This window comes from Desarmillaria tabescens (genome assembly GCF_030435595.1).
Source record: "Desarmillaria tabescens strain CCBAS 213 chromosome Unknown EV420scaffold_1, whole genome shotgun sequence".
In the NCBI taxonomy this organism is placed as follows: Eukaryota; Fungi; Basidiomycota; class Agaricomycetes; order Agaricales; family Physalacriaceae; genus Desarmillaria; species Desarmillaria tabescens.
The window spans coordinates 459,003-486,834 of NW_026848300.1; the positions used below are offsets into that span (position 1 = coordinate 459,003).

Sequence of the window (27,832 nt, forward strand, 5' to 3'; positions counted from 1 at the left end):
AATAAAATTTATTTTTCTCCCTCTTGCTTATGCTCAGTCGTCTCTGTGTGCCCCGACGTTGCACTTTTCCCTTAAAAACTGCGAAATATGCTGGCATAAGCACTTCACGGGATATCATTGATGACGAAGACCGTAACGAGTACCTACGGAGACGCAAAACGGAATGGAAGCGCAAGCAAGGGGTAGGTCCTCTCGAATTCTCTTTCTACATTAGATTTTTATCCTGCGATAGGGCCAGACTTTCCTCGACCATCTTATCGTGACAGTACGCGCAGGTAAGTTATCTCTCTCTAACCGTTTTAGTAGCTAATACCGCGCACGCAGGCAAAGGTGGTAATGGCTGTGCTGCATTTCATCGCGAAAAGTTCAAACCTTTTGGCCCACCCTCAGGCGGTAGTGGAGGCCGTGGAGGCGACGTGTACATTATTCCGACATCATCCCTCACTACCTTGACCTCAGTGCCCAAGCGCGTCCACGGTCACCCCGGCGGGAACGGTCAAGGAACTTGGCAAAACGGCCGGAACGGAGACCCCACTATCATCCGCGTCCCGTTGGGCACTGTAGTCCGAGAACTGCCCCCTGATGACCCCAGGACTGCACCGGATGAATGGGAGACCGAGGAAGAGAGCCTGGAGGGTCTTGACTACGAAACAAAACGAGAAAAGATGAGAGAGAGACGATGGGTGCATTATCCGCGGTTTTCAGAAGCAAATCAGGAGCGTGACTCCTTCAAGGAGGCTGAAGCGGTGCTCTACAGTGAGGAGAGGGAGCGAAGGTTTGAACGGCGCAAGAGGCAGCTTAACTCTCCAATATTTCTGGATCTGGATACGGAAGAAATCATGGAGGACAACACGAACTTACCGCTGGGTCAAAGACGTACCGACTCATTTGGGTATCTCATCGCTTCCGGCGGACAGGGCGGTCTAGGGAATCCTCACTTCCTTACTGACGTGAACAGGTCTCCCAAGTTCGCCTCCAGAGGGCACGAAGGCGAGAGGGTAACGCTGTCACTAGAACTCAAGATCCTTGCAGACGTGGGACTCGTCGGGATGCCCAACGCCGGTAAAAGCACACTACTACGTGCTTTCACTGGCGGCCGAGCAAGAACCGAGGTCGCTGGATATGAATTTACCACTCTTAACCCTGTCGTTGGTGTCGTTCGCGTTGCTGAAGATGGCAGTTTTGAGGGTGGACTCTCCAGTAGCTTAATCCACGACGAGACACTGACCGAGGAACAGCGCGAGCAAGAAAAGCACCGGCAAGGCAAGTATGCCCACGCCCTAACACGGAACCAACTCACCTCTGTCACTGGTCACCATTTTGACTTGTTCGAAGCTTTCCGTTTCACCATCGCCGACAATCCCGGGCTTATTTCGGGCGCTTCAGACAACGTAGGCTTGGGGCACACCTTCTTAAGATCAATGGAACGTGCACTAGCACTCGTCTACGTTGTTGACTTGGCTGGTCCTGAACCCTGGACGGAGCTGGGCGTTTTGCGTGACGAGCTGGAACAGTACCAGCCGGGCATGAGTGCTAAAGCACGCATGGTCATCGCCAATAAGGCCGATCTCCTGGGAGGTGACGGAGATCCCGTTCTTGTGGAACAGGCGCGAGAGAAGCTCCAACAGTTGGAAGAATACGTCAGAACGCAAATGATCATACCGGGGTCAAGACGTAGACTCGATGTGGTCCCTACTTCGGCAAAGTTCAGCCAGAACTTGTCGAAAGTTGTTGGGCTCATGAAGGACTATGTTTCAGAGGCTCGAGAGGCGAAACGTATGATGGAGTAGCGTCTCACTTATCCCAGCCCTGTGGACCATTCATTCTATCACTGTCCTTGTGACACGAACACGAAGCAATCGCAATGCCGGAGCTAGCTTGCACCGACCCTAGAAATTGTGGGAGCTTGGCAGTGGTCGATTGTATGAACGTCATTTTCTGTGACGGGGAGGAGGGGAAGAGTGGGAAGATTCGGTGGGTTTTGACGACTGTAACTCAGCCCGTGCAGGGACGACGAAATTATGTCTACGAATATATCTCCAGGTGCGCTTTTAGAGTGACAAGATCGAGTGAAAGCAGGAGTTTATTCCAGCTGTGGTGATAAGACGTAGCGGTATGACAACAAATTATCTGAACCAATCCTGAATATTTTACCACTGTTTGGAAGATACCGTATCCGACGGAATCTTCGTATCGGGCTCTCGATGAAACATGAACGTTGCACTCTTCAGGAATGTGGACGACGATATCAGGAATAAACGCCGCGCCCTGTGCCACCTTCACAATTCGCGGAGGACTTGGAAATGAATTGGGGCGTAGCCAGAGAGTGCAGAGGGGAAACGGCCAGGTTTCGACTTGCTTTGAAAGGATCGGTAAACTGAGGCACGTCTGAGTCTTTGGAAACTAGAAGCCCGCAATATGGTCATGAGCGATGCGGGCGAAAAAGGGACTGCTAACTGTGTTTGGCTTCTTGAAGCCCGTTGATGTCTTGGTTCGAGTTAGATGGACGTTCATCAGGCGGACCAAGAACAGGATCGTCGAGTCGTCCTTTAGGATCGTGATTTCGTTGGTCTGGGTAATATATGGGTGTATGGCCTTGCAGGTCGGAGAGAACTGAACGGCGAGAATCGACAGAAGACTCTGCAATTACACGGGTTCAAAACACTCAACTTGGTGTCGAATTGGCTTACAAGGTACTCGCTGTTACGTATCTTGCGATAGAAATCAGGCAAGCAAGCATACGGATATACAAGGGAGGTTCTGACATTGACGTGGCTAGGCCGTGATTATAGGATGTGGAAGATGAATGTCCTATGTTCTGAGTCCCGACGTGACGCATCTGACGCGTTATTTGTTCTCGCTGCCACTCTGTTAGCAGGACCTGAGTCATTCCTCTAGCAAGTGCAGTATTAAGAGGACAACTTGACTACAAACTGAAAAGGAAGGAAGTTTGAGAGACTTTTCACCGTTCTTCTGTGATCTAATAACCAGTGAATTTCCCATGTTCGAGCCACATTAGATGTCATATGAGACCATATTTCTCCCGGAATTCATACAACTGGATAGGGTACGAGAGAGAGCTCTGAGCTTCCGTGAAATCATAATGGAGCGAACCTCACCATACACATGATGAAACAAGTACTGTACTTATTCATGAATCGCATCAGTTTCGGCTACGCAAAGATCCAGGTCACTTATTCAACAGATAGGTCGCCTGTTTTGCACAAGCTCAAGGAGGTCGCAAGCATGTTCATATTTGTTACGCGGAGACGTAGAATCGTGAGCGGAAGGAATTGACTACGCCTCGGTCTGGTCCTGTGGACGGCACTACTGCCCTTATCAACGGACCGTAGTTTTCATAGAAAGGAGAAAAATTATCCCAGCTTCCTAGCAAAGAGAGAAAACGTGCCGAAGTAAGTAACATCGATTTATTCGGAAAACCCTTCCAGGGATGTGGACTATTGATCGGTATCACTCGGTTTCAGATATTGATGGAACAAAGTAACTGTAGTCATGCCGCAGCGAGAACGATGGAGATGCATCAGGGCTTTTCCAATGCGGCGAGCGGCGCTGTTGACAAGGCGAATTCGAACTCGTCGATAACGCGTGATAATATTGTCTGAACCTCGTCTCAGATAGGTTGTGGGCGTCACGGAAATAAGAAAGGCTGATCCCTCGGTAATTGCCAAGGCATCAAGGGTGTTATAATTCTGTGGCTTGGTATTAGAAGCCATCTGGCGCTTAAAATGAATATCAATCAAACACTGAGCGCCTTCAGCTTACATCGAATGTGAATAATTGAAAGGTCTTGACGAAGCCCCGTGAAAGGAAACTCTATGTAGGTACGCAGAAAAGGTTGTCCTGGCCGTTGACACCCCGAACGTCATACTATTGTAGACTCCAGAGTCGGACTCGACGCCACTCGACGCAAGGAGGACGTTAGTCACGCGACCGTGTAAAAACGATGCATCCCTGCATCCCCATGTATTTAAAGTCTACCGTCGATGCCGACCGAGGACGTATACTTATTACCCTATTACCCATAGCTACGGCAACGACATACAAGGAGAGGCTGTGGGTCCGTAAAAACAGAAATAGACTTTCAATAGATGTTACTTGATATGGAGCTTCAAGTCGGTTCTGAACCAAGTCGGATGATGGGTGCGAAGGGATGCTTCCCTCCGAGTGCATACGTTACCATGAATCATGATAGCTTTGAAATTTGATGTACGAATTAGCGAGCCGAAAGATGCTGCGATCTGGTAATACACAAAGAACGTATTCAGTCGAATGTTGATATTCGAGAGCCTATCCGGATGATTAAAGACCGACATAGCGCCAAACTTTTCCCAGACGATTCAAGCAATTTGAGGCATATGTCACTAGCTGATAGAAGTTGAGAAAATAGAGAAGTGGTCACCTTGACGTGAAAGGGGGTTGTAAAAGTTAAGAAAGTGATATCGATTCGACATTATTCAAGTTAAGCCTACGAGGGTCCGAGCGACCGGTGTGGGGAAAACATACTATAAATAGAGCTAATCATCGAATTTCTTTGGTAGAACGCACAGCCACCGGCAAAGTGTCGATCCCGGTATCCGAGTCTTTGCCCCGAACAGCTCCGAACCTAAGTACTCACCGTCACACCGCACAGATATGGTTCTCATAAGGTGGGATAGATTCAATTTATACTGCATACATGCTGATACTACATAGACCTGCCTAAATCTAGGGGCAGCAATTAAGGTCTCTTTGAGGTTTGAGCCAGAAGCAAGTGACTATATTCTGATTAGTCGATGAAGCCCTATGTATTTTAGGGTTGAACTCGGTTTTGTTCGTTGCCTGACAATGATTACAGCATGTAACGAATTGATAGTGTCTTCAAAGCCCTAGACTACTACTAACAGCGTTTTCACTTTTCCAAGAAGAACTCGTTCAGAGAGTACTAGCTTCCTTTCAGGCACACTTTCAGTATGGGTCGGTATCGAAGTATGCATTTGTGAAACGTATACTGAAATCCCATATCTGTAGGATTAACCAAGAGTGTCCCGGTTCCGTTGTTGCAACTCTCTTAAGAGGAATACGAATATCTTTGTTAAAAAAGGACGGTGTCGACATCTGTGATTTTCTGTGAACAGTAAGTAGAACTTTCGTTGTCAGTGGGGTGTGAACTTGACCTTAATTAAGACAGCTATTTCAGCTCCAAATTGATTCTTTGATTTAGCTGATTGGAGCCGTCTGACCAAGAGAAAATTTTCTATTGGGTCAAATGGTACCGATTTCCCGCTTGTGGGAGACAAAATCCTCGTAAGCCAGTAAAAACTCACTGATGTAATATCATCGTGGCAAGTTTCCCTCTTTCCTCCGGCTCCCAGGTCCTAGTCAACATGTTCAACGTCTTTGACGATCTGAATACCCGTGTATGTCGCCATCAACACATCATTTTACCACTAACCATTGACTGACCTTTCACTCATAGGTAGCTGATTCGTTTGTAGGAAAATACTTTCGTCTGGAGGGCTCAGGCCATCCTAATGAACGAATTGGATCTCGGTTCACAGTAAGCCAAGAACTCGTATCAATCTTCGCCGTTACTAATGCATTCTTTTTCAATAGATTGAAATACGAGCTGGTCTTACAACATGGGTGAGCAAACATGTACTCGTGCACGAACTGACAGTTAAGATGTGCATCCAGGCTGCAATGGCTTACATCGTGCGTAATGTAGCTTATCGTGATTTGAAGTAGCTGGATACACCCTCTGTTGTCCAGATATCGGTAAATGCGACTATTCTATCGAATTCCGGAGGTAGCTGCGTCTGTACATCCGAGACTGATCCTACATGCACCACCGACGTCGCCTATCTCTCTTGTGTCAACGACGTACGCAATGACCTGATAACCGCGACTGCAGCAATTGCTGCTCTAGCCTCTTTCCTCGAGGGTCTTCTTGCAAACTTACCAGTCGGGATTGCTCCAGGCCTAGGACTAAACGCCTATGTTAGTTCCAACTGAAAAAACTTAGCGATTCAATTTCGGCTTATATTAAGCATTCTAGTTTACTTATTCCATCGTTGGCTTCCATGGTTCTGGCGTCATCACATATCGCGAAGCTCTGGCAGCCGTGTTTCTTGAAGGGTATATATTCTGTCATACTGCATCCTACCCTGCTGACATCTTCTGTTAGATGGATATTCCTAGCACTGTCTTTACTCGGAATTCGACAATGGCTCGTCAGAGTCATGCCCCAGTCTCTAGTTTTAGGGATTGGCGCTGGGATTGGTCTCTTCATTGCGCACGTTATTTCACCTCTTCTTTGATCCACCTCATCTCACTCCGAGATTATGCATATGTATAGGCTAATCGGACTATGTGGGTCGCTCGCCCTTCTATCAGTCAATTGCTCTGTCACTCATTATTAACGCGCCTACATATAGCGACTCATGGACTTGGTGTTATCGGAGGCGATACTACGAACCTCGTTGGACTCGGGGGATGCAAGCCCACCGACTGGATTGAGGGGATGCCGAATTACTGCGCTCATGGTGTGCTGCAGAGCCCAACGATGTGGCTTGGTATCTTCACTGGGGGGTGCGATGTTATCAGTTCTTTCTTTATTGGAGGTACTGACGAAGCGCGGTCAGATTGCTAACTGTCCTCCTCATGCTGTACCATTTTCGCGGCGCCATCTTGATTGGAATATTCTTGACGTCCATCATATCATGGCCAAGACCGACCGCTGTGACATATTTCCCACACACCGATGCTGGTGATGTTCTTTTTGACTATTTCAAGAAGGTCGTTACATTCCATCCTCTCAGCAAAGTCGGTAACACCATAGACGTAAGTAGAGTATGAATTCTGTTTGAAACATTTCCTAATTTCTTATCGTCACATCTAGTACAACTATGGGTGCGTGATAATTCCTTCATCGGCAGCTGGATGCGAACTTAAATCACCTCAGAAATGGCAGAGTATGGTACGCATTGGTCACCTTCCTCTACGTCGATATCCTAGGTACGTGAATATGTGAATCATAACTCAGGCCGCTTAACACTAAACCACTCAGACGCCACTGGGTAAGGCTTCCGACAATACCGTTCATTATCATTAGATTTGATCGATTTGATTGACAGTGCACTTTACGCAATGGCCAAGTTCGCAGGTTTACGAGATCCCGTCACAATGGACTTCGAGAATTCTACCTGGGCGTACTGTGTGGACGCGTTTTCTATCAGTATGGGTGCGTTAATGGGAACTAGTCCTGTGACCGCGTTCAGTGAGAGCGCGACCGGTATAAGTGGTATGGTTTTCTTCTCTTCATTGTATCGGAAGACATTCATTGAAACGCGTATAGAGGGCGGTAAGACAGGAATCACTGCAATGGTTACTGGATTAGCCTTCTTTGTTTCAGTCTTCTTTGCACCGATCTTTGCGTCAATCCCATCCTGGGCCACTGGAGGTGCACTAGTCATCGTCGGCTCCCTCATGATGCGAAAGTGCGTTGCACTTTAAGTATACGCACTGGTGTTTGGCTTATGTGTCGCGACAGTGTCCGAGAAATCAACTGGGACTTCATTGGTGACAGCGTTCCTGCTTTCTTGACCATAATTATTATTCCTTTGTCTTACAAGTTGGTGCAATCTCTGCTGACGTTCTCAGCGGTGCTAACGAAAACTATAGCATTGCCTACGGCATCATCGCCGGAATTTTATCCTATTTGATCCTCAACGGTCTTCCGTGGGTCATTCGAAAACTCACAAATGACTGTATTGTTCCTCCCGACTTGGAGAATTCGGAAGGGTGGGCAATTCCTCCTGGTAGTATGATGCCGCCTTGGATGTGAGTTTATAACATACTTGGCTCCGCTCATCGTTTTCTGACAAGTATTCATAACAAGGTTACAACTTAGCGCAAGATTGAACTTTATCGAAAAACGATCGGAGTCTCACTCATCAACTTCCAGTGTGGAAATGGCCTCTTAAGATTAACGGAACTTGCACTTGCATTCGTCTACGTCGTTAACCTGGCTGACCCTGAACCCTGCACCGAGCCAGGTGTGCTGTGTGACAAACTGGAGTAGCACCGGCTGGGTACGAGTGCTAAAGCACGCGTGCTCATGGAGAAGGCCATGACGTAGATCCCGTTTTGTCAAACAAGCGCGAGAGAAGTTCCGGCGGTTGGAAGAATATGTCAGAACACAGACGATCATACCTGGGTCAAAATGTAGGCTCAATGTGGTCCCTACTTCGGCAGAGTTTAGCCAGAACTTGTCGAAAGTTGTTGGGCCCATGAAAGACTGTTTCAGAGGCGAAACGTATGATGGAGTAACGTCTCGCCTATTCCAGCCTGTGGACTATTCACTCTGTCACTGTCCTTGTGATACGAACACGAAGCAACCGCAATGCCGGAGCTTGCTTATACCGACCCTAGACATTGTGAGAGCCTGGTGGTGGTCGATTGTTTGGGCATCTTCTGTGACGGTGGAGGCCGTTACTCAGACTGTGCAGGGACGACGGAATTATGTCTACAACTATATTTCCATTTGCGCTTTTAGAGTGTCAAGGTTAAGTGATAGCAAGGGTGTATTCCAGCTGTGGCGATAAGACGCAGCGGTGCGACAACCGCAACTGAACCGATCCTGAATCTTTTACCACTCATACAAAGACACCGTATGCGACGGAATCTTCATACCAGGAAGTGTTTGGGCTCTCGGTGAAACGTGAATTATCGATTGAGGATGTATGTCAATACCGGTGGATTCTTCTTCCGGAATGTGGGCAACGATGTCAGGAATACACACCACGCCCGATGCCATTTTCATACTTTGCGGAGAGGGATGACGAGGAATGAATTGGGGCGTAGTCACAGAACACAGAGGGGAAACGACCAGGTTTCGACTTGCTTTGAAAGGATCGGTAAACTGAGGCACGTCCGAGTCTTTAGAAGCTAGAAGCATGCAATATGGTCATGAGCGATACGGACGAAATAGGGACTGCGAACTGTGTTTGGCTTCTTGTAGGCTGTTGATATCATGGTTTGAGTTAGATGGACGTTCGTCAAGCGGAACAAGAACAGGATGGCCGAGTCGTCGTTCGGGGCGGTGACTAGGATGGTCTGAGTAAAACAATGGATATCTGGCCTTGTTTGTAGGAAAGAGCTGAACGGCGAGAACCGACAGAAGACTCTGCAGTTACACGGATTCCAAATATTCAGCTTACTGACTGTCAATATTGGTTTAAAAAATACTCGCCGCCGCATATCCTGCGATAGAAATCAGGCAAGCAAGCATACGGACATACAAGGGAGGTTCCGACATTGACATTGCTAGGCTGCAGTGGCTGTAGGATGTAGAAGAGGAATGTCTTGAGTTCTACGCGATGTGTCTGACGCGTTATTCATGTTCTTGTTGTCCTTCTGTTGAGCCTAGCAGTGGTCGGTTACTTCAAGAAGTACAGTATTGAGAAGAGAACTTCGTTACAAGCCGAAACGGAAAGAAGTTGAGATGCATTACACATTATACCGCTCTTTTGCGATCTAGCGATCTTTCAAGCATACTGTTTCCCACGCTCGACTTACATTAGATCTTGTATAAGATATTTTTCCCGGAACTCATATAGATGTAAAAGTACAATAGTGAGCTTCCATGCAGTCATAAGGAATCTGGAAACGAAAGCGCTAACCTCAGGAAGCACATGATGAAGCAATGTATTGTACCTGATTCGACTACGCAAAAATCCAGGTTACACATTCGACGGATATAGGTCGCTTGGTTTGCAAGCTCAAGGAAGTCACAGGCACGTCCGTATCCGACGCGGGGAGGTGTAGGACCGCGTAAGATCGGGAATAGAAGGAAGTGGCTATCTGGTCCTGTGAACAGCACCAGTGGGTCGACTGCCTGTTTCAACGAAGTAGAGAAGACTACAGCAAAGAGAAAGTGCGCCTTGGCAAGGTACATCGATATTTTCGGATATATCATCCGGAGATGTGGGTAATTGATTGGTATCACGTTCGGGTTTCAACTTCGGGGAGAGATACCTGATGGAGTGCGGTAGCCGTAGTCATGCAGCGAGAACGGCGGAGGGACGACAGCACTATTCGTGCTGTACAATGCGATGGGCGGTAATGATGGGCTGATCATAACTCCATAATGTGTGATGGCATTGTGCGTATAATAATAAGGCTGAAGCTCACCTCAGATAAGTTGTGGATGTCTTAAAAAAGGTTGGTCCCTCGGTAATTGTCAAGGCATGGAGGACGTTATTCCGTGGCCTGATATTAGCAGCCGTCTGGTGATGTAGAATGGATACTTATCACTGGACACCTTTGGCTTACGGAAGGCGTAAATAGATGAAGTGTCCTGGAAATGCCCTATGAAACGAAGCTCCCGATAGAGATGCTACGTGTGGGACGTGGTACACGGAAGAATGACATCCTCACCATTGACATCGCACTAATATAGACTCCAGAGTGGGGCTCGATGTAACGAGGACGCCAGTCACGCGACCGCGTGAAACCTACATCTCCCTGTATCACTGCGCAACACGTGTAGATACGGTTTAAAATCTATCAACCGATGCAGAGATCGTATACCTGGAAGCCGCGCGCGACAACGACGTACAAGGTGAGGCTGTGAGTTCATAAAAATATCTGCAATAGACGCTGTTTGATATGGAGCTCTAGGCTGGATGTAAATGCAGAAGGTCATCTGGTTGATCTGAACCAAGTCGGATGATGAATTCGAAGTGGTGCTTTCGTTGTGCATGCGTTGCCATGAATCACGATAGCTTCGTTTGATGTATGAATTAACCCACCTTGATGTGGATGTACTTGGCTTGCCGGCCGAAAAATGTTGCAATGTTGCAATACACAAATAATGTATTCAGTCAGAGGTCGAGAGCTGTTCGGTACAATGATTGAAGACCGACCCATCGTCAAAATTTCCCCACGCGATTCTAGTTTGGAGCACATGCCGCACGCTAATATAGATGCAGAGCGAATATTTCGGTGCAGTAGTGACCCTGATAGGAATTTGTCAGTAAGGGTGAGTTTGAGAAATTCGGCAAGGAAGGTATGAAGTTCACGGCATGTGAGGAAAACAAGCGAGGTAGCCTACTACACTATACTATATCCAAACTATACCTCACACCCACGAGTCGGGATCTAAATGAATCTCTGGGAGTATTATTTTGGGGCCTAGAAGGTTCATGGGCTCAGGAAGACTTGATACAGACGGCGCACGCATCGCCGTAGCCGATGCTAAGATCCGTGGATCTTTTGAAGGAATTCAGGGGACCGACTGTTGCTACGCCTCGGGTTTGCCCTTGGAATCGAAAAAGAAAAAAAGAACTCGCCAGAAAAATGCTTGAAACAAACAGCGGTGGAGAAAGAAGCGTAATGGACCTGAAATATATGAAATGAGTGGACTGCTGACTGTTAATCATACATACGTACTTCAGACAAGAGACACCTATTGAGTCAAAATTGAGATATGAACATTAACCGCGAAAGTTGCTTGCGTGCCTTCCTTGTGCTTCGGACGCCGGATGCCATGCAGAAGTACGGATAGCTGGGGGGTCGTGAGAAGTTCACTCGGAACGAAGTGCCGGTGGACATGCTGATGGCTAGGAGAAAAGCTATACCGGACAGCGGTACTAGGTGCAACTGGCTGAGATAAGACCACGCTACCGTCGCTGTAAATACTGAAACGAGCTAGCAAGGAAACGGTCGACAGAACGGAGAGGTGGATAAGCTGACAGCCTATCGGAGGAACCCCGCAAATTCACGAGTGGCAGTCTATTGGTTCCGTCGCGAATCAGAAATGAAATACGTCCTAATACGTTATATGTTTATCGGACAATAATGAACGCTTTGTATGGTCGGTACCGAGCGATTAATAGACGCGATCCACTGGTAGAGGCGCCAGGCAGAGAGGGAAATACCGCCCAGTTAAGTTCAATAACATCGCGGGTAAAGTTATATCGAGGGAAGACAGACAAGAGGCATATCATTTTGATCGGAGACATTTGGTCAACAATGAGCCAATGCAAAAAAAATCCAAACTGGTTCAGCTTCCCCCTTCCAGCGTAGGGGCTCGAAAGGCATGTATTCCATCCAGAGAAGTTCACCTTGACTGTGCAAGTTCATTAGAAAAACAACGAACGGTTGATTGTTTCTGCCGGGAAAGATAAGAAGTGAGGATTAACTAACCAGGGCGGGCGAACCACCGTGTGGTCATAGCCCTGTGCAGCTGCCAAATGCGGTCAATTAAAAGATCCCTGTCTTGGCCTACCCGAACTCCCTTTCCCTCTGACCACCATTCCCATGGATGCTGACCAGTCCCAGCCCCTCTCGTCGTCGAGTACAGCGACGACTGCTCCGTAAGTATCGTGCTCGTCGTTGCCGTCTCCTGTTGACTCTGTCGTCCAGTCAAGTCCGCTCTCGTATCACCGTTGTCTGCGCTGAGGTACATACTCTATTCCGCACCCTGCATTCTCTGTTTACTTAGCATTTTCTCAGTGCAAGCGCCTTAAACTGAAATGCGACAGAAGAAATCCTTGCGGGAGCTGTACTAAACGCGACACTGTCGCTAGATGCATATATTCACCTGCTGCCGCCGAGAAAGTGTACGTCTCAGTGTATTCCATCCTTGCCGCTCCATCTTACCGCTTTGACACCCATTTAGAGACCTACATTCCCTAAATAACCGACTTATTCAGGTGGAAACGCTATTGGCACAGTTGACCTCGGGCCAGTTCAATTCCTCTTTTCCTACGTCAAATTGGGCGCCGCCGCCGCCACCATCAGCAGCATCAAGCCTTCCGGTGCCTGCATCTGCATCTCTTCCTATACTGCCTCAGCAGCCTGTGTCTACACCCTATACATCTTTGGCTCTTCCCTTCGAGGACTTGTCTATCGTATGGCTCGATCACCTCGAACTGGGCGATTCCCACCTTTCTCTTAAAGGCACGGCACCATCGACAAGTAACGGATCGAATGGCATCAAAGCTGAGGGCGCTTCTGGCGAGGTCACATCTCAGCAGGACTCATCCGACCAAAGCCTCGGCGATCGCACACCATTGTCTTCTATGACCTGTAATCTCTTTTCCTCGTCAGAATCGTCGTTGCCCTTCCCTCAACAACCGCAATCTAGAATTGTGCAGCCGCTACCACACCTCAACTTATATTATGCAACGCCTTCACGAAATTTGAACGAAATCCCCTCTCTTCCTCCATTTACCGGTTCTTCCCAAGCAAGTCCCGAAGTCCTACCGCATTCACCTAATCAAAAACCTCGAGTGACAACAGGGCTCCTCGAGCTTCTTCCGCCATCCATCTCATCGGCAACGGTCCCTCATACTTTACAATCCCTCCTCCAACTAGCCGAACAATCCACCTGTCACACTTATCCGTCCATAAATTGGAAACATTTCCGCGCACGCGCCTCACGTATGATAGCGACAGCGTCTCGGTCGCCTCCCTCGGATAATTCCCTGAGAGATCGCGACCGAGACAAGAACAGAAACCGAGGCGGAAAGCAGACGGTTTACTTTGGAGCGAGGGCTGATAACTCTCTTCCTGGCACTCCGCCTTCTAACGCCCCTGCACCCGACGACCCAACTGATGCACAACCGATTATCGGAGAGAGTGTGCCTTTCTTTGGAGCACTCTGTGCGGCCCTTGCACTAGGGACGCTGGAGAGCTCACGCGAACTCGATAACCCGGATGCCATGCAAGTGGATTCTGCCCGTGCAGTCTCGAACTGTTCCGATCCTGAATACTGGTATAGAGTCAGTGTTCAGGCTCTATCTGTCTACGAGGGGTCCCTGGCCCAGGTTTCGGCGCCCGCTCCTCCAGGTACCAAGGTCAAGGCCAAATCAGATGATTATGGTTTAGATTATTTGGTGGCCTGTTTGTTTCAAGTTATCTTTCTGATAAAGGGTGGCCTGGGCCCAGCACTAGTGGATTCTGCGGGAACTGCAGCTGGACGTAGTGGTGAAGGGGGTAACAAGAGGAAGCGGGAGCGGGAGCGGGAGAAGCAGAATGACAGGGTCAAGAATTTCGGCGGTGTGGGAGGAATTGTCTTTCCTCTGGTAAATATCAATCGTTATCTCTTCAGTTATTCCTGATTCTGATTCTTGTATAGGTTGGTAAAATGGTGAACATCGCAAGGAGGATGGGTTTAGCAAGAGACCCGCAAGAGATTCCCGTCTCTTCAAATGACTTGTCCGGATCAGCAAGGAAGCTGAAGAACAAAGGGAACGAAAGTGACGGAGCTTCTTCTGCGATCCGTGGCATTGCCAATCTCTTTGACGTTGAGATGAGAAGGCGAATCTGGTGGGATGTTCTCTACTATGATGTGTATGTCACTTTACTTTCGCGTGGTCTTGTGTTGCTCATGTCAAATAATTTCAGCTTTGTATCAGACGCGCTGGGACATTCTCCGCTCATCGGCGACGACTTCAACACTAAGCTTCCTGTTGCAGATGTTGATGAGAAGGTCTTCTCGCCCGTTTCGACTCGAATTCCGATGCCCAAGGATCTGGCGCAAGGATCAGGTTTCAGCAGGGATGGATTTAGATATTTTGACGTTAAGTGTCGGTATGTTTTGCTTGTGATATTAAAGAAGGATGGTGTATTAATATCCAAACCAACTTTAGCCTTGCCTTGCTCGTGCGAGCGATCCAGCGCCGAATATGTGCGCCAGATATGGGGAGCAATAGCCGTTTCAGTTACGGCCATGGGTCATCTTCCACCTCGAAGAACGGATACGGCTATACTATCGACCAGGCTGCATCAATGGAGTCAGAGATTCGTTCATGGTTGAATGACTTGACACCATGTTACCGCCTGGATCTTACTGATCTCGATCTCTCCGATCCCGACCCAGTACTGGCCGCTCAGCGCTGCGAGGTGTCGATTACTGCGCACCGTCTGATCATGAAAGTGTATATGCCATTCTTGAAGAAACATGCGAGCGTGGCCGAGACAGTCCCTGCTCCACATCAAGCGTCGTTTGGCTCGGTGAACGCTGCCCATAGCATTGTGCGTGCTTGTAGTTTTCTGCATTCGGTGTGGAAGAAGTCGTCATTCAATGGCATCCGGCCATCATCATTGTCCTCAGCCATGTTTGATTTCTATCCATTCGCACGTTGTCTTCTGGATGCTGCCGTTGTCTGCGCGCACACTGCCATCAAACAACCTATGGACATGCTTGCTAGTGCTACTTTGGAAGATATCGATTGCGCTTTGGAGGTGTTCAGGGATGGTCGGCTGATGTCTCAGTTTGGAGGCGGTTGTGGGTTTGGGTCCGGTCAGGACGTCAATGAAGGTGAGGCGATCAAGCTCATGGAAGAGCTGAAGGTCAAGGCCACCCATCGAGGCTATGGTTCAGGATCGCCGGGTTCGTTGAAGAGGAAGCATGATTTTGTAGAGGAACGCAATGAAGAAGCAGGGCAAGATATGGAAGTCTTCCCAGAGTATGCGGAAGATGATAATGAACCACACGCAGAGATTTTCAATGATCTGCTGTCCCCTCAACCGCCGCCTGAGCCTACGCCACGAGAGCCTGAGCTTCCTCTGCCACCGTTCAGGTCACCTAACTCTAATCCTTCTTCAATGGATTTGTCGAAATCGGGAAAGGATGAGAAGAAGAAGCACGCGAAGAGAAGCCAGCACAGTTATCCGGCGGTCGGTATCCGGATTAGACCTGGGAAGGAAGGTAGTTCGCCTTTCACAAGGCGTAAGCTTGATTCTGTGTCTGTATCTTCGTCGAGCTCTGATACGCCTTCGTCAGGCGTTGACAATCACCATCCTCCGGTTTCGTCGCCATTAGCATCTTCTACGCCTACCGCCGCATCATATCAACCGCCTCAACACATCCAGCCTCTTACGTCCCCTTTGCACATGACCATTGTTGAGTCTGAAGCATTCCGTTCGAGGTCGGCTTCTGTATCTCAGGATCCCCCATTGCCGCCGTTTACTCCTCGTCGAACCGAGCAACAGAACACGACCGTAAACTATCCTTATCCTAATGTAGACGGCTCGAGACCAGACGCTCCTCGACGCTACACTTTGCCTGGATATCAGCAGCCTTCCCAATCCCAGCCTCTCCAGATTCAGTCACAAGGGTCAAGCTTTGCCCCCGGGTTATATGACCGTGCAGGTTCTTACGATTCTCGCCCCAGTTATGATCAAAACGATAGTCGTTTCGAGCCTGGAGAATCGTATGTTTCTGCACAGAGTCCGTATCCCGCATCAAGTCCCTTTGGGGGAGCTGTAACGACATCCAGTGGTCCGCTTTCAGCAGCAAGTTCTCCTTATACGACAGGTTCGACTCATGTTCATACGCCGACCTATGCACCGACGCAGAGTCCTCCTATAGTCCAGTCTCCTATCGTTGCACCACAGCAGTATTATGTGCCCACTCCGTTTGATTCGCCGACGTACCCCTCACCTTTTGCCAATGATGGTGTGAATATTGGTATTCCTCCTTCACAAGCGCAGGAGATGTACGAACGGCGTGAGGGCGACGTGAAGCCTAGTTTGGAGAGGCAGTCGTCCTATGCTCAGCAGTATCAGGGGGAACCCATGGCGCAATCTTGGCCGCCTCAGCAGAGTGCGGAACAGTCCAATGCGTCGGGTCCGTATTGGCAGGCTTCAACAGCGGGGGAGTATAAATTCTATTCGAATCAGTAATGAATTCTTGGCGAGGGAATGGGTAGAGATTAAATGCCCATCATCCTTCTTTCTGTATGCGGATCCATATCTTAACCTTGTTTTGCTAAAATATTGTACAGTACATCATCGTATACCCTTTCTTCATTGTGGCATGTGCATCACCTTGTATTGATAGATTCTAAGCACCATTGTTATGCTACTATCTTCTTCATTTCATACATCAGTTAGTGGAGTGGAGAAGAGGAGATCTTGAAGTTGGATATATTTAGTGTACAATTAGTGTCGGTATCGTTACGAAGTAAGGCTACAAATGTGAAAGAAGATATTCATTCATTGATATAGTGTCGTGCAAAGAGGTCATTTTGGATCCATATCACCTAATAAAGTGGGTTAGGCGGAATATTTGGGAGGTAATAACAACAGCGCACCTTGGTGATCGCGCTGATAGCTTCGATCTTTTCCTGCATTGACAACTTATCATCGGGTAATTGGAGGATAGCAGTCTGTAGGACGTCGCAAACCCAGCCAAGAGCCAATGCACAATCTCTATCTGCAGGTAAATTTTACAGTTAAACGGAAAGCAGAAATGGCAGGGGGGAAACCCACGCACAGGGTACAATCAGCGGTTTCGCATGTGCCCTATGCTTGAAACTCTTGACACCAGTGTGCATGATACCGACTTTGTCGAGGTATGCCCAAGTCTTCGGCGAGGAGTAGTCAGCGGTGATGATTCGTCGGGCCCAGGCCTTCATGAAAATCTGATGTACCACGAGTTTTGGGTGAGTGGAGTGGGTAATCTAGCGGGCGAGGGAGTCATACCTTCCGGTACACGAGCTGTGGGCTGTCTAGGGTGAGGTCTTCCAGTTTCGCTGGTAGCGGCCCGTCAAAGCCCTGATAGAGGTCAGTGACTCGCCGGTACTCAATAAACGGGGGAGGTAAACTCGAACCTCATTTCGTTCCATGAAGATCTTATTGGTAGAAATGAGTAAACACGTCGAGGAAAGGTTCCATCCAGCACACGCACCTGTTTCGTGACATCAAACTCGAACAATTTTGAATAGAGCCCATCCACGACCTCGGGGATACTGCCGTATATTAACGGGCTAGTCTTATTGAGTATGTCCTGCTGGGGCTTCCCGAAACCAAGGAAATCCTTCAGGTAGGCCATCCGGGCGTTTATCGAAGTGCGTAAGAGTTCTGGGTCGATTTCCTGGGCTGTGGGATCCTCATGGAGGGAGGCGCCAGTAACGGGGCAAGTCGCCGTCGTATCAGAAGGGATGGCGCCAGAAGCTGGGCACTTGGCTTCATCCTCCTTCTCGACATGTGGTGTCTCCAGGCCGACCTCCTGGGTTGGCGGGGCTGAGATATTCAGCGAGTCGAGTTTCAGAGCGTCCGTCATGATTGGCCTGGTTAGTGAGTGAGATGGAGTGCACGGTTGCTTTATAACCAAGCGAGCGTTCTGTACGACAGCCGGGAAAGCCAATAGACGTCCGTCCCCTCCAGCAGATATCGTCTAGGCCCTTGGAATAGCCAATGACATGAGGCCGTATTGAATATGAAACGCTCCAGACATTATTTTTCGGGGCCTGGACCTGGGTGAGAACGGCCGAAAACGGGTAGTGGATGGTGGGTCTTCCGAATTGTTTACTGCCAAGGCGCAGCGGTAGTGTCGACGGCGAGTTTTTTTTTTAAAAAGGGACTGTGTTAGGCTCAACTTGGGCGTCGACTGCTTGAGTTCAGATAATCTCACGCGCATGTAGCCATGTGACGAGTCGCTTAATATTTGCAGACACTGACAGGCGTCTTTTTGCGGTGACGATCATGCAAGCTTACTGCGCTACTATACTCCAGCAAATCACAACAAAGGCATTATGACACACAGAGAAGTATTATTTAACAATGACCACGGTGTAACCATGCTCAGTTCATAACAAGGTCGTAGAACAATCATCTACAAAGAAGGCTGGACGTTGCCCACCCAAAGAAGCCTCATCGCCACGCATCTCAACGTTAACGGTTAGGTAGTCATAGAACAACCTCGAGAATTTGGGGTCCTCCTTTAGAGAATTTACTATTAATGACTCTTCAACAGAACAATTGCACATGCTTCCATAGTCTCCAGAGAAGTAATATGAATTCCAGAGCTGTTTCGAACCGATGGAACGGTTGTTAATCCCACAGGGAACGATCCTCAGTCCAGGGCCTCGCGTATGTCGCGCAGCGTGTCCATATGAAGAGTATTCCATACTGTACCATAATACCCCCGCCACCTGCCCCACAATTAAAAATCTCCACCTTATGGAGAAGAGTACGTCGGGAGTTTCGTCAATATAGAACAACATTTATAGCGACCATAGATTCAAGTCGGGGAACAGAGTGGTGCTATGAGCAGTGAATCAGCAAGTGCCCAAGACCTTGTTCTCGACCTGTGAGGTAAACCTCGGGGGGATGCGGTGGTAGCAACAGATGACGGGGACTAGAATCGTTAGGAAAGCAGCGAGTTGGTCTTAGGGCGGTACGCGGTACGATTCGAGCAAAAGGCCGTTCTTGCGGAGGAAAATAGGCAGCGACGAAAGAGCGCCTAGTCTTGAATGGCGCCTCGCAACGTCTTGGTAATGTATTTGTTGACTAAAAACAGACTCAGTGGACTGTTCTAGCTTCCTACCGGTGAAGGATAATGCGAACATACCAACGTCTGATTTGCCTGTCGATACTATAAGTGCACCTGAGGTCATAGATATGCCCAGAACCTTAGATTCGGAATCCTTCAATCTGCGTCGTTCAAACACAGGAAGAAATCGGCGTGACCACAGGAGACTGATCCATAATCTTTCGTCAGGAATTCGGAGGCAGGAGCAAAGCTTTAGTCATCGAGCAAGAATTCCGAATTTGGCGCATCTTGAAGCTTCCGAATTTCAATCCGAGCATAGCAACGAAAAAAAACCATGACGCGCTCTATCAACGCCAAAGCCCGAAAAACAAGAAAGGAACAGATCCCACCACTCTAAAACTCATCCTGGCCAGAATGAGCATCCAAATCCATTGAGCAGTATAGTGATTATTAACTTATAACAATACCCAAGATACCCACCCCTCATCACATCACCCTCTAACAACTCCCACAGTGACCTCCCTCTCACCACCCAACGCGTTCGTACATCGCTCCCAAGTCCATTTAGTCAGTGACAACACCTCATCGTCGCCCAAGTCCGGCCGTACATGGAGTTCCATCGTCACCACGAGCGTTCCGCCTTTAGACGTCGGTGTGAGCTGCCATATATGTGGGGCGGGGAGGTGAAGAACTTGGGGATGTCGTTCAACCTCGCGCATCGCACGTAAAAATGCCTCCATCCGCCCGCCTGCGGAGCCTCGGGGAGGTGATGTCTGAAGGAGCACAGCTCCTAGTATGACGGACGCGCTGTAGGAGACGTTGAAAGTCACCACGGTTATAAGAGTTGCGATTACGAGGTCGCAAGCTTGGTGTTGGGATCTAGATCAGATCAAACGTTAGATAGGCGCATGATACGAATAGATGCCACTTACGATGGGATGAGGAAGGAAACGAAAAGGATACACGATGCGAATAAAAGAGAGCTCGATATGTATGGATTGGAGAGTATGATCGCAGAAGGAGATGTAGGTGGAAGATCGCGCACGTGGTGAGTAGCAGACAACGAACGAATATATGCGCCAAGCGAGGGGATCCGGTTTCCGGTCACTGAAAAAATGAGTGGTCAAACAAGGTTCGCAGTGCATGAATGGTCGAAAATCATACCGGTGACCAACTTGTCATGATTATTGAAAAAGAATGCAGATGCTACTATCGAGCAGATAGAAAGCAGTATTGATATAACGGGAAAGTCAATCCTGGGTTTCGTTAGAGAGCATTGAACAGCAAAACGTGAAATAGACATACCCAAATCCAGTCTCCTCATCCCCATGGTGGTGGTGATGCCCGTCTCCGCCTCCCATACTCAACAAGACGTGTTCGACGGTCTCTTTGCAGACATAGACCGAAGAAAACATCAAATACACGGACTGGGCGAACATTAACACAGTTTCTATCCGCGCATTCCTGCTTCACCATCAGTATCACAGTCTAGCACAGATATAGAAATGCCAGACTAACCCGTACGGCCGTCGTATCCTCTCCTTTTTCCCACTTCCATTTCCTAGCCAGCCAGGAAGGACACTCCCCAAACCAAGCCCAAATGCATCAAACACGACCCAATATCCCAGACCTGTACACCCTAGAGAGCCTATTTGCTGTCCGCATACCCACAACCACGCGCCCAAGACAAATTGTGCGAACGTCAATGATATGGCACCCATTGGCACACTTGGCTCTAGGTCTTCGTCATCATGAGTGTGACTCGTAGAAGAAGCAGAGGTCGGTATAGGTGACACCGGTGTCCACTGAGAAACAGGCGAAGGCGTAGGCACGGTGTGTAGGTCCTCAGGCCTGACCTGGGAGCCAGGCTCCAGGAAAGAGAAAAAGTTGTGAGAGAGGGAGTGTTTGTGATGGTGACCACGTCTTGAAGAGGATGTCGACGAGGATGACTTGGACATGAGCGGTGGCATCTGGAGGCCCGCTGAAGAAGGCGGACGCCCACCGAACGTGAATCCGGCACCAAGAGGTGTAAGGGGGGCACGCATGCTCACGCTGGGGTCGGCTGAGGGAACCGAAGATACTGGTGCTTCAATGTCACCAGCTGCTTCGATTTTCTGCGAGCCATCCTCGGATATTGTGGCTTCTGGAAGAGACCCGGGCCGCGGGAAGAAAACGGAGAGGTTGCGGGAGTGAATTCGGGAATGCCGACGGCTCTGTTTTGGTGATGTTTCGTTGGCGGAGGTCAATGCTGTAGGTGCCGACTGCGATGTCGGTATGGTTAGTGAGTTTCCAGGGAAGGAAAAGGAGAGTGGCGAAGGGAGCGGTGGGGAGTATGGTGTCGATATTGAACGTGTTCGAGCATGGCTAGAAGGAAACGTAGAGCGAGAAGGAGAGAGCATTGCACCGTTCGCCCCTGGTGGAGTACGTGGAACGTGGAACGTTGTTCGAAACGGGCCGGCAGAGGAAAGTTTTGGCTCGAAATTTGGTGTCGACTGGACACGACTGCGAGGCGGCGGTGGGGGAACGACGATGGACGGTATCATTCTCGGTGGTGTCACTGGCGTCGTCGACTGCTTAGCTACGAGGATGCTCTCATCGTCGTCTGGGTTGCTTGATTTGCGTCGGTGAAGGGCGGGTACTGATTCCATTTTACGACAGGACCCTTGTCCAATTGTTCAGTAGGATTCTAGAAGAAAAGATATGCAGAATACTCACCTAGGATAGCCAACGACGTTTCTCCTAAGTAAATGCACTGATATCGCTCTCTAAGTCGGCTCCGGTGCTTCTTCACGTAGAGATAGCCCTGCACGCGTACCTGTTGTCGAAAATCAGCTTTTCTCGGCGGAAATACAGGTCTAGTGGAAGATACAATTACCTTTGGTCGCTCAGTACATGAGGGTGACTGTTGAGAAGGACGTGGAGGCAAAAAGACAACAATCTCGGTGAACCCTAACCCTAGTTGGCCACTTCTCACTTTTAGATCATTACAGCTTTAATTCTTACTCTCATCATGGATCCCTTTGAAGTCAGGATCCAGTTCCTAGCCCTGTTGCGTCGCTTGAATGCGTATGTACTCCCGTTTTACCCCTTCGTGTTTCCTCCTCAACGTCGCTCAATTCAGTACTCAACAGTCAATCCACAAAGCAGTGGGCTTTGCTGTGAAATACTTTGCACCATGCGGAGAGGACCTCTGGGATTGTATCGTTGAGGAGTGCCAAAAAGTATTCACATTGATAAGATACTGTCCTTCTTCTCTGACTGCTTACAGGGTTCAATAAACTCAAGGATAAACACTTTGTACTTCCTTGATTCTCTCTGCGAAATGTCTCTCCTCGTCAAATCCCATGCAAAGGTCGTACGGTCGAACAGACCTGAAAGCAACCAATATGTGGACTATGTTGCTCGCGATTTGGGCAAGATTGTCGAATATGTTGTACCTTCCGGGAGGGAAGGTCTTCCAAATCTCATCAGTACACGTCAGGTCGGTCTACAACCTTCCATACTGAATGCCTCATCTTCCCGGGACTATGTGTATTTTGACACCAAGATGTGACATTCATGCGGCTTATTGTTCCAAGCTCTACTTCAGCCGCTTACCACCTCTTCAGATCCTCGAAAGCTGGAAATCCAAACGTGTCATCGACCCCGAAATAATCGATGAAGCCCTATCCAATCTCAGCGCCCGCGAGAACAACCCAGGGGAGAGCAACAGCACCCACCGTGCCCACCTCCCTCGACAAGAAATATTCAAAAGAATAGAAGAGGACCGAGAACGGCACAAACGGCTCCGAGAGCGCCGGTGGGTGCAGCCAATATCGCACAACCCGTCGACTCAGCAGTTAACATCATTCATGCCATTCACGGAGAAGGGTGATGGGGAGTTTGAGCTGAGCTTGGATATCGAGTTTGAGAATGAGTGGGATACGGTGAGCGATTGGAATGAGGACGACGAAGAGGCATGTGCGGAAGAGAATGCGCTTTGTTTTCCTTCACCGAATAGCAGCATCGTGTAGTTTTCCTCTACTCTTGAGATGCTGCAGTCGTGTCGCCAAAGGAGTATATACAAGAGTAGTGAGATTCGACTCAGAGTTAAAAGTCCCGAGTCTGACTCGACGGGCAATTGGATTCAATTCTGTCCAATCTTTGAGGAAGTTTGCCGGTTTTCCCGCCATCCACCATTAGTGCCACATGCTGCGCCTATGTCACCCCTCCTTAATAAAAAAATCCTACTATTATTAAGTGTTATATGCTACCCTCCGAGTCCTCGGCCCGGGTCGAATCTGACCAGCTGGTCAACACTCCAAAAGCGGTATGTGCATACGTTCCGCAAATAAAATAATATTTAATCACAGCGTTCGCAAACTTCCTCCGAAGCAGGAACACGGTGAGTCCGAGGACGAAGAAACGGAGACCTTCGACGACGATACCTAGCGTGCCCAATCCTCCCCTCCCTCCGAATCATACGACTTACCCCTTGTAGTAATGCCGAGGCCCGTTTACTCGGTATAACCGTCCGATCCTCGTGGATTCCTCTTAGGTAGCTTCTTCCATAGGATCCTAACCGACGACTAATAAAATCTACTTCCCTGTTTCCTAACAGTTGGATGGCGTAGTGGTTATTTTTGTCACCGCGTTGGTGTTCAGTGATTGCGACAGATTGATCTCAGTACAGTGGCACACACCAAGTCAAGAGTCGGAAAGACTTCAAAGACACTGTCTTATTTGGCTTAACGCACCTACCCCCCAACATTGTAAGATATCTACAATGACCAGTAGATCTAGTGGATTTAATGGCTTGGCGATTTGATATCCGTTGTGAAAAGACATTCGATGCGTGATGAAAGGGTGAAGTCGTCAGCGGCAAGGAGGATTTTGATTAAGTGCTATCTGGAGAATGATGTCATAGCACGTGAAGACCTTGGCTTTGTAAGCGAAGATTTTAGACCCGGTCCTCGTGGCGTTCGCGCGAGAGAATCACGTAATACTGAATTTGAATTCAGTATCCAGAAATTGAAGCCGACCTTTCAACTCCGACGACACACCAGTTCGCTTAAAACTCTGCGATGTCGAGCATCAACAAGGTAACATCGACACTGTGCGATGCTATTAGAGACCCCAATGCCATATACTTGCCAAGCGCTCGCTACGATCTTTATCCTGCCAAACCTCCTCGATTTCCCAAGGGCAACAAGTGGTGCAAACATGATAACCGCTCTCGCCAGCGTCAAAGGGCAAATGGATCATTCGCTCTGTGCCTCACCAATCGCATACGCATCCCAGCACGGTCGCCGCCACCGTTGTCCATCACATTATCCCAGAAACTGTGCGGAGGTCTCCGAGAACATGTTACCCACGTCTGGACCGCTACCGCCTCGTTTTCTAAGCCGAAGAAAGCCCCTACCACCGTCGTCGCCAAATTTTATGATCCCCTATATTTCAATGATTCCGATGGCACAACTATCACCGACCCCCTCCGCCTTGCTACTTGGTCCGCGGCCAGTGAAGTGAGAGCGTACGAGAAGCTCGAGCCTCTCCAAGGGACCAGCATTCCTCGATGTTTAGGCCTCTACGCCACGCGTTTTCACGAGCAGGAGAGTAGAACCGTGTATGTTCTGCTGCTGGAACATGTCTCTGGAAAGGACCTACGGTATCTTTGTAGGCAGGGAGATTCGGAGCAAGAGGTCCTGGGCGACTACCTGTGCGATAAGCACCGTGATGCTATATTCTCCTCCATCTTCCAGTTGGCTATGGATTCCATCAGCCTTGGTGTCTTTCATGAGGATTTAGCCCCACGGAACATCATCGTCAGACCCCCAGCTCATCGAGGACCTTTTTGCTCTGCCGAGCGTTGTCCAGTCCGCCTCGCAATCGATGCTGATAGTGTTCAGGCAGTGATGGTTGACTTGGAGAGGGTGCAGCTTGATGACCCGCCTGACCAGCGTGCGGTTGGACGTTTCCGGAACAGGTTCGTCAACGCCACACCCAGCAAATACTTTTATGACTGGTTCAGGGACCTGCGTCAATATCCTTAACGTTGCGTTTGCTCGGGTTTCGAGGCGTAGCATAGGAGCTGCACAGAATTGAGCATGTTTTTTTTTTCGTTTTTTTCAGGAACTAAGTATTTTTGCTCTAGGATCATATGTAGCACTCTTGAAACTTGTATCTACGTTAAGGTTAACTCTGGAACGAGAAGAGTCTTCGTCGCCAAATATGTCACGATGCTAATAAAAACTTCATGTGGGCTTATCGGCTTTGACCGGACAAATTTTTAGAAAGGCTGAATTTTCTGTACCAACCTCTGGGGTAAGTAATCACGCGATTCCAACAGTTATCTATCTATCTTCGACGTATGTGTATAGCACCTTGAGCATACCGATGGTATTGTAGCCGGACCTCCCTTCTTGGATCGATTTGCCTTACTGGACCGCAAAATGACTACTTATCTCAGAGATGCGACGCGATAGTAGGGTCATGAAGTGGGAGAACTTCAATTTGACTTCAATTAATATCCAGTCACTATTGAAAAAGCTATTACATGAATACAACTGCTCCATGCCAAGTAATGTACCGGTAAATGGGCGCGGCTATGCATTGATGGCCATTCTTTACAGATTCAAACAGCCACTATGATTTGGAGTTGAATTGAACACGTGGTTAACCAAACTTCTATATAATAAAAATCCTTGTTGAGTCGTGTTAATCACCATTCGCACTGTACTCCCTACGGCTCTATGACTTCTACCATCAAGATGATACGCGCTATCGACGTTGTCAAGCAACGGCTTCCTAATCTCCCTCGAACAGACGCACTGTCTACAGGGTATATGCGTCTGGACGAAGACAGCGCTTCATCGACCGCAGCTACCGAACTTCCAAAGGCTTTCGAGACGTTCAGTAGCAATCTTAAATCGTGCTACGAATCCCCTCTTCTACAATGAGTTCTCGTGGACTTTTTGCTCATGCCAGTGACCGAAGAACACCATCTTCTCGTCAGTGCAGCTGATGTCAACCACGTTTCTACGCTATATCTAATACACCATGTTAACCTCATCATTGCAAGGGTGCTTGATGAAAAGGGCCTAGGAACAAGAAGCCTGAGATGTTGTAGTCCGTCGCAGGATAGCGATCGTCCAGACCTTGTCTGGCAGTTCTCGCTCGATGGTCACCGCTTCTGTGACCTCTTCCAGCTGAAGTACAAGGCCATGTAAGTGTAAAATTGTTTTATCTGACACTCTAACTCACTCATTATCGTCCCAACTAGCCAGACGTTGTGACCGACCGACTGGGATCCTAAACCAGCAAACACTGATCTAGACAAACGAAAGCTCGTCGGTCAGATTTTTTGTATATTTATATTTTATTAATTTAATTCCTCAACCACAACGCAGTCCCCATCGTTCAGCAAGCAACTGAGTATGGTTGCGGCGTGTCAAGCAGTGGCGTAGTTGCCGTTTTCGATTATGATGGTATGGTTGCTCTGGATTTCAAGCTGGGAGGAGAGATGTATGACAATAAGGTCAATCCTGTCAAGTATCTGTTTTGCAGCAGCAATGATGACAACTGGACCTTTTGTCAACTTTTATTAGCAGTCATCATCTACTGCTTTCATAAGAAAGGCATCCTTGACTCGGACGCGCATGGTAAGCAAGCATTCTAATAGACCATGGTTGACTCCAAGTATTGACGTGCTGTAGAATGAAAGGGTATTGGGAACTGTTGGGGGTGTTGGATAATATGCAAGATTAGGAGTGGTCGACGAAGGGGACTCAGGTATTTGGTGGAGTGTACTCAGTAGATGAGGATCAGTAGGATTGTTGTGCGAGGTCCAGAAGAAATTCTATCAACTACCACCACCATTGATTTCCTATTTTTCTTTGTTTCATCTTCTATTGGCTTATGCGCTCACAATATGTACATGGAGCTTGGCTAGCACCTTTTGTTGATCATTGGACGGGTGCATATTGGGCTGGTGCAACATTTTAGACCCCCTTCCGCTGTCTTTCGCTATCCCACACCTGAATCACATGTCATTGCCACGCTTCCTCAGTTTTTGTGTTAATGAGCACTGTAGAATGTTCTTCTGATTGTTGCACTATGGGCAGACAGTTCCGCAATGCAGGACTACTTTAATCACATCTGAATTATGTCCCTTCGAAGTCATCCAATTCCGTGAGATCATGAATTATTAATTGACACCAACCTGCAGTTACAATGAATATTACATTACAAAGGGACTCCTACGGTGGTCTATTAATTAACTAGAAGGACATTACTATTTAATGCTTGACATTGACCGAAACTGCACCCAAAGAAGTAACGATATTGGACGGCGATGGTAAGTGCAAAACTGATCACATTAAGATTATGTCTATCAATCTCAAATGAATAGGTACCGGTTTATCGGACGGCTACCTCCCCGGTGGCATTGACGGACACGAACTTTGTTCGATCGTTGTCATGGCCTCACTTGAACAATGACTTCTCATCTCCTCTGTCTACAAGTTCCTTGCCGAACTTCCTTACGATGTCATGGCTATTGGAAAG

At 48.4% G+C, this 27,832-nt stretch overlaps 8 protein-coding genes across 8 annotated transcripts; 6 read left to right on the forward strand and 2 right to left on the reverse strand.

Annotated features, from left to right (window-relative positions):
* Positions 1 to 29: 29 nt before the first annotated feature.
* On the forward strand, positions 30 to 2,160 carry EV420DRAFT_1658523 (GTPase; the record flags this gene model as incomplete). Its single annotated transcript, XM_060478880.1, has 3 exons — positions 30 to 182; positions 233 to 275; positions 325 to 2,160. The coding sequence occupies 3 exons, from the start codon at positions 30 to 32 to the stop codon at positions 1,788 to 1,790; spliced, it is 1,662 nt and encodes a 553-aa protein (XP_060338954.1). The 3' UTR covers positions 1,791 to 2,160.
* A 3,046-nt stretch (positions 2,161 to 5,206) lies between these two features.
* EV420DRAFT_11072 (permease family-domain-containing protein) lies at positions 5,207 to 8,135 on the forward strand. The gene is made up of 18 exons (XM_060465865.1): positions 5,207 to 5,417; positions 5,477 to 5,557; positions 5,614 to 5,643; positions 5,695 to 5,712; positions 5,770 to 5,997; positions 6,056 to 6,135; positions 6,185 to 6,292; positions 6,356 to 6,369; positions 6,435 to 6,588; positions 6,642 to 6,840; positions 6,899 to 6,909; positions 6,962 to 7,014; positions 7,067 to 7,076; positions 7,134 to 7,300; positions 7,355 to 7,496; positions 7,550 to 7,630; positions 7,681 to 7,839; positions 7,898 to 8,135. The coding sequence occupies exons 1-18, from the start codon at positions 5,385 to 5,387 to the stop codon at positions 7,980 to 7,982; spliced, it is 1,653 nt and encodes a 550-aa protein (XP_060338955.1). The 5' UTR covers positions 5,207 to 5,384; the 3' UTR covers positions 7,983 to 8,135.
* Positions 8,136 to 12,303: 4,168 nt separating this feature from the next.
* On the forward strand, positions 12,304 to 17,007 carry EV420DRAFT_1492787 (uncharacterized protein). The gene is made up of 7 exons (XM_060470754.1): positions 12,304 to 12,377; positions 12,427 to 12,463; positions 12,517 to 12,623; positions 12,683 to 14,090; positions 14,144 to 14,358; positions 14,413 to 14,598; positions 14,658 to 17,007. Exons 1-7 carry the CDS (start codon positions 12,322 to 12,324, stop codon positions 16,693 to 16,695), a joined length of 4,047 nt encoding a protein of 1,348 aa, XP_060338956.1. The 5' UTR covers positions 12,304 to 12,321; the 3' UTR covers positions 16,696 to 17,007.
* EV420DRAFT_11247 (Protoglobin-domain-containing protein) lies at positions 16,850 to 18,418 on the reverse strand. Its single transcript, XM_060465939.1, has 6 exons — positions 17,702 to 18,418; positions 17,625 to 17,645; positions 17,497 to 17,568; positions 17,288 to 17,435; positions 17,106 to 17,227; positions 16,850 to 17,054 (listed from the first exon to the last, which is right to left on the reverse strand). The coding sequence occupies exons 1-6, from the start codon at positions 18,074 to 18,076 to the stop codon at positions 17,004 to 17,006; spliced, it is 789 nt and encodes a 262-aa protein (XP_060338957.1). The 5' UTR covers positions 18,077 to 18,418; the 3' UTR covers positions 16,850 to 17,003.
* A 1,254-nt stretch (positions 18,419 to 19,672) lies between these two features.
* EV420DRAFT_1322672 (uncharacterized protein) lies at positions 19,673 to 22,253 on the reverse strand. The gene is made up of 6 exons (XM_060468719.1): positions 22,004 to 22,253; positions 20,807 to 21,950; positions 20,594 to 20,752; positions 20,453 to 20,544; positions 20,221 to 20,395; positions 19,673 to 20,167 (listed from the first exon to the last, which is right to left on the reverse strand). The coding sequence occupies exons 2-6, from the start codon at positions 21,934 to 21,936 to the stop codon at positions 19,780 to 19,782; spliced, it is 1,944 nt and encodes a 647-aa protein (XP_060338958.1). The 5' UTR covers positions 21,937 to 21,950; positions 22,004 to 22,253; the 3' UTR covers positions 19,673 to 19,779.
* Positions 22,254 to 22,298: 45 nt separating this feature from the next.
* On the forward strand, positions 22,299 to 23,301 carry EV420DRAFT_1633594 (CTD kinase subunit gamma CTK3-domain-containing protein; the record flags this gene model as incomplete). The annotated part of the gene is made up of 4 exons (XM_060476206.1): positions 22,299 to 22,354; positions 22,410 to 22,509; positions 22,557 to 22,819; positions 22,878 to 23,301. The coding sequence occupies 4 exons, from the start codon at positions 22,299 to 22,301 to the stop codon at positions 23,299 to 23,301; spliced, it is 843 nt and encodes a 280-aa protein (XP_060338959.1).
* Positions 23,302 to 24,351: 1,050 nt separating this feature from the next.
* EV420DRAFT_1472442 (uncharacterized protein) lies at positions 24,352 to 25,320 on the forward strand (the record flags this gene model as incomplete). The annotated part of the gene is made up of 1 exon (XM_060469051.1): positions 24,352 to 25,320. The coding sequence occupies one exon, from the start codon at positions 24,352 to 24,354 to the stop codon at positions 25,318 to 25,320; it is 969 nt and encodes a 322-aa protein (XP_060338960.1).
* Positions 25,321 to 25,529: 209 nt separating this feature from the next.
* On the forward strand, positions 25,530 to 27,766 carry EV420DRAFT_1658541 (uncharacterized protein; the record flags this gene model as incomplete). The annotated part of the gene is made up of 6 exons (XM_060478881.1): positions 25,530 to 26,182; positions 26,255 to 26,492; positions 26,603 to 26,616; positions 26,677 to 26,928; positions 27,600 to 27,623; positions 27,678 to 27,766. The coding sequence occupies exons 1-6, from the start codon at positions 26,020 to 26,022 to the stop codon at positions 27,764 to 27,766; spliced, it is 780 nt and encodes a 259-aa protein (XP_060338961.1). The 5' UTR covers positions 25,530 to 26,019.
* Positions 27,767 to 27,832: the final 66 nt, after the last annotated feature.